Consider the following 1,976-nt stretch of genomic DNA (forward strand, 5'->3'; position numbering starts at 1 on the left):
CCTCGCACCAAAGGAAAAGGAGGCACAATCCTCTATACCAACAGACTTTGTAAAGCGAAAAATCCATGATGCGAGAACTATGGATTTTGCATACTTTGATAATGTTGATTTCACGTTTCAGAATCATCTCAGATTTCATGGACTTGAGAGCTTTCTTTCATCTACACTTGATAGTTACCCAAGGCTGATAAGGGAATTTTACTCTACTTTCAAGTTGACTGAAGAAGGGTTTACTGCTCAAGTTAAAGGAAAAAGGATTGCTATGTCCTTTGATGATTTCTCTACCTTGTCAGGATTGCCATTTTACGGCAAGTCTATCGATGGCAGTTCGGAAGCTGATACGGCTGACGAAGGTTGGGAAGAATCTATTGACAAGCATGCAGCAGTAAAGGACCTGATGATCGATGGGTTCGTTGAATCTATTTCATTGCCCATTGGTCAAATGAAGGTACAACACAGGATGTTGATGTATACACTTACTTGTATGCTTGTACCAAGATCAGGAAACCATGCAGTAGTTCAGAAGTTGGACATACTACTGTTATGGGGCTTATCTAAAGAGCTAAGGATGAGTTGGACTTGGATTGTGCTAAGGCACATGCTGGAAGCTTCTCAGAGCAAGCTTATGTTACCTTATCCACAGCTGATCACTAAAATTCTTAAACATTTCAAGGTTTCATTTGGTAATGAAGAATCTGCAAAAACCACTCTGGTATTTGGAGAATCAATTGTGAATCAAATGCAATTGAAAAGGTTACACGGAATTTGGATAAGACCTCAAACTGCTGTTGAACCAGCACAGCCTCAGCCACAACCTCAGCCTCAACCTGCAACTGCACCAGCCACTCCTGATTTTGTTGCCAAAATAATGGAATTCATTGAAGCTCAAATGGCACACAATGCCAAGATGCTAGAATCACATTCCATATTGGAACAAAATTTAAGGACTCTGCAGACATCCTTGAATTCGGTTGTTCGGGATGTGGATGCGATTCAAGCACACTTAGGCATCAAGCTTTCGTTTGAAGACATCGCAGACATCGGTCGTCAAGCAGCAGAAGAACCTAACCCGGATCCCCTAGATCACCCTGAGACTCACGTTGAGGAGACACCTGCTGAGGGTAATACAGCGGTCTCAACCTCTCCCGTAGATAATAGTGAGGACCAGTCTAGACTAGGAGATTAGGAGTTTTAGGATCTGTGCTGTTTTGCTATGACGTGTTGTAATCATTTGATCTATACTGAATTTAAAACTTTTATTTCATATCTCTCTGAATTCATTTATCTTAATCATTTGATATGCTCATTAGCTGCTATGATTGTCTTTAATCTGATACATATGAATTTCATTGCTCTGATATACAATGTTATATGATTTCAACCCCAATGCTTATGTTCTTTAACATAGGGGGAGGAATTGTTTTCTGCCTTTTTTCCATAACTGACAAAGGGAGAGAAAAATTATAACTTGATAATGCTTGTTTTTACATTGTTTTTACACTCTGATGATTTTGCTCTGATACTTAATAATGTAATAAATAATGTAATAATACTCTGTTTTTGATAAATAGCATTTGTACTGTTATGCTCTGATCTGATACACTGTTTTTATGATCCAATAATAGTACATATATGATGCTATGAAATGTTGTTTATATTATGTCTTGAAATGCTCAAGTTAAAATTGTATGATTGTCACTTATGCAAAAAGGGGGAGATTGTTGGACTTTAGTCCTCTTAATCCTAGTTTTGACATAATTAACAAACATACAATGTTCATACATCATATGATAAATCTAACATTTTAATTGAGCAAGATTTCAGGAACAACAATCCAATCCTACACACTTGAAACAAATTGCTTGGAACACAAGAAATCAACAAAAGTTGAATTTTGACTGAGTAAATCGATTGGGAAATCGATTTCATAACAAGGGTGTAAGGAAACATAACTGTTTGTGATTGTATAATCGATT

General features: G+C 37.1%; 1 protein-coding gene across 1 annotated transcript in view; it reads left to right on the top strand.

Annotated features, from left to right (window-relative positions):
• The first annotated feature begins 68 nt into the window (after window positions 1-68).
• Window positions 69-1,976, top strand: part of LOC101501283 (receptor-like protein kinase FERONIA) — a 10,112-nt gene continuing 8,204 nt past the window's right edge. Inside the window, exon 1 of the mRNA XM_027334667.2 lies at window positions 69-114. Within this exon, the coding sequence (XP_027190468.1) occupies window positions 69-114 (46 nt within the window). The remainder of the gene's footprint in view (window positions 115-1,976) is intronic.

Source organism: Cicer arietinum, chromosome 5, assembly GCF_000331145.2.
Source record: "Cicer arietinum cultivar CDC Frontier isolate Library 1 chromosome 5, Cicar.CDCFrontier_v2.0, whole genome shotgun sequence".
Taxonomy (NCBI): domain Eukaryota; kingdom Viridiplantae; phylum Streptophyta; class Magnoliopsida; order Fabales; family Fabaceae; genus Cicer; species Cicer arietinum.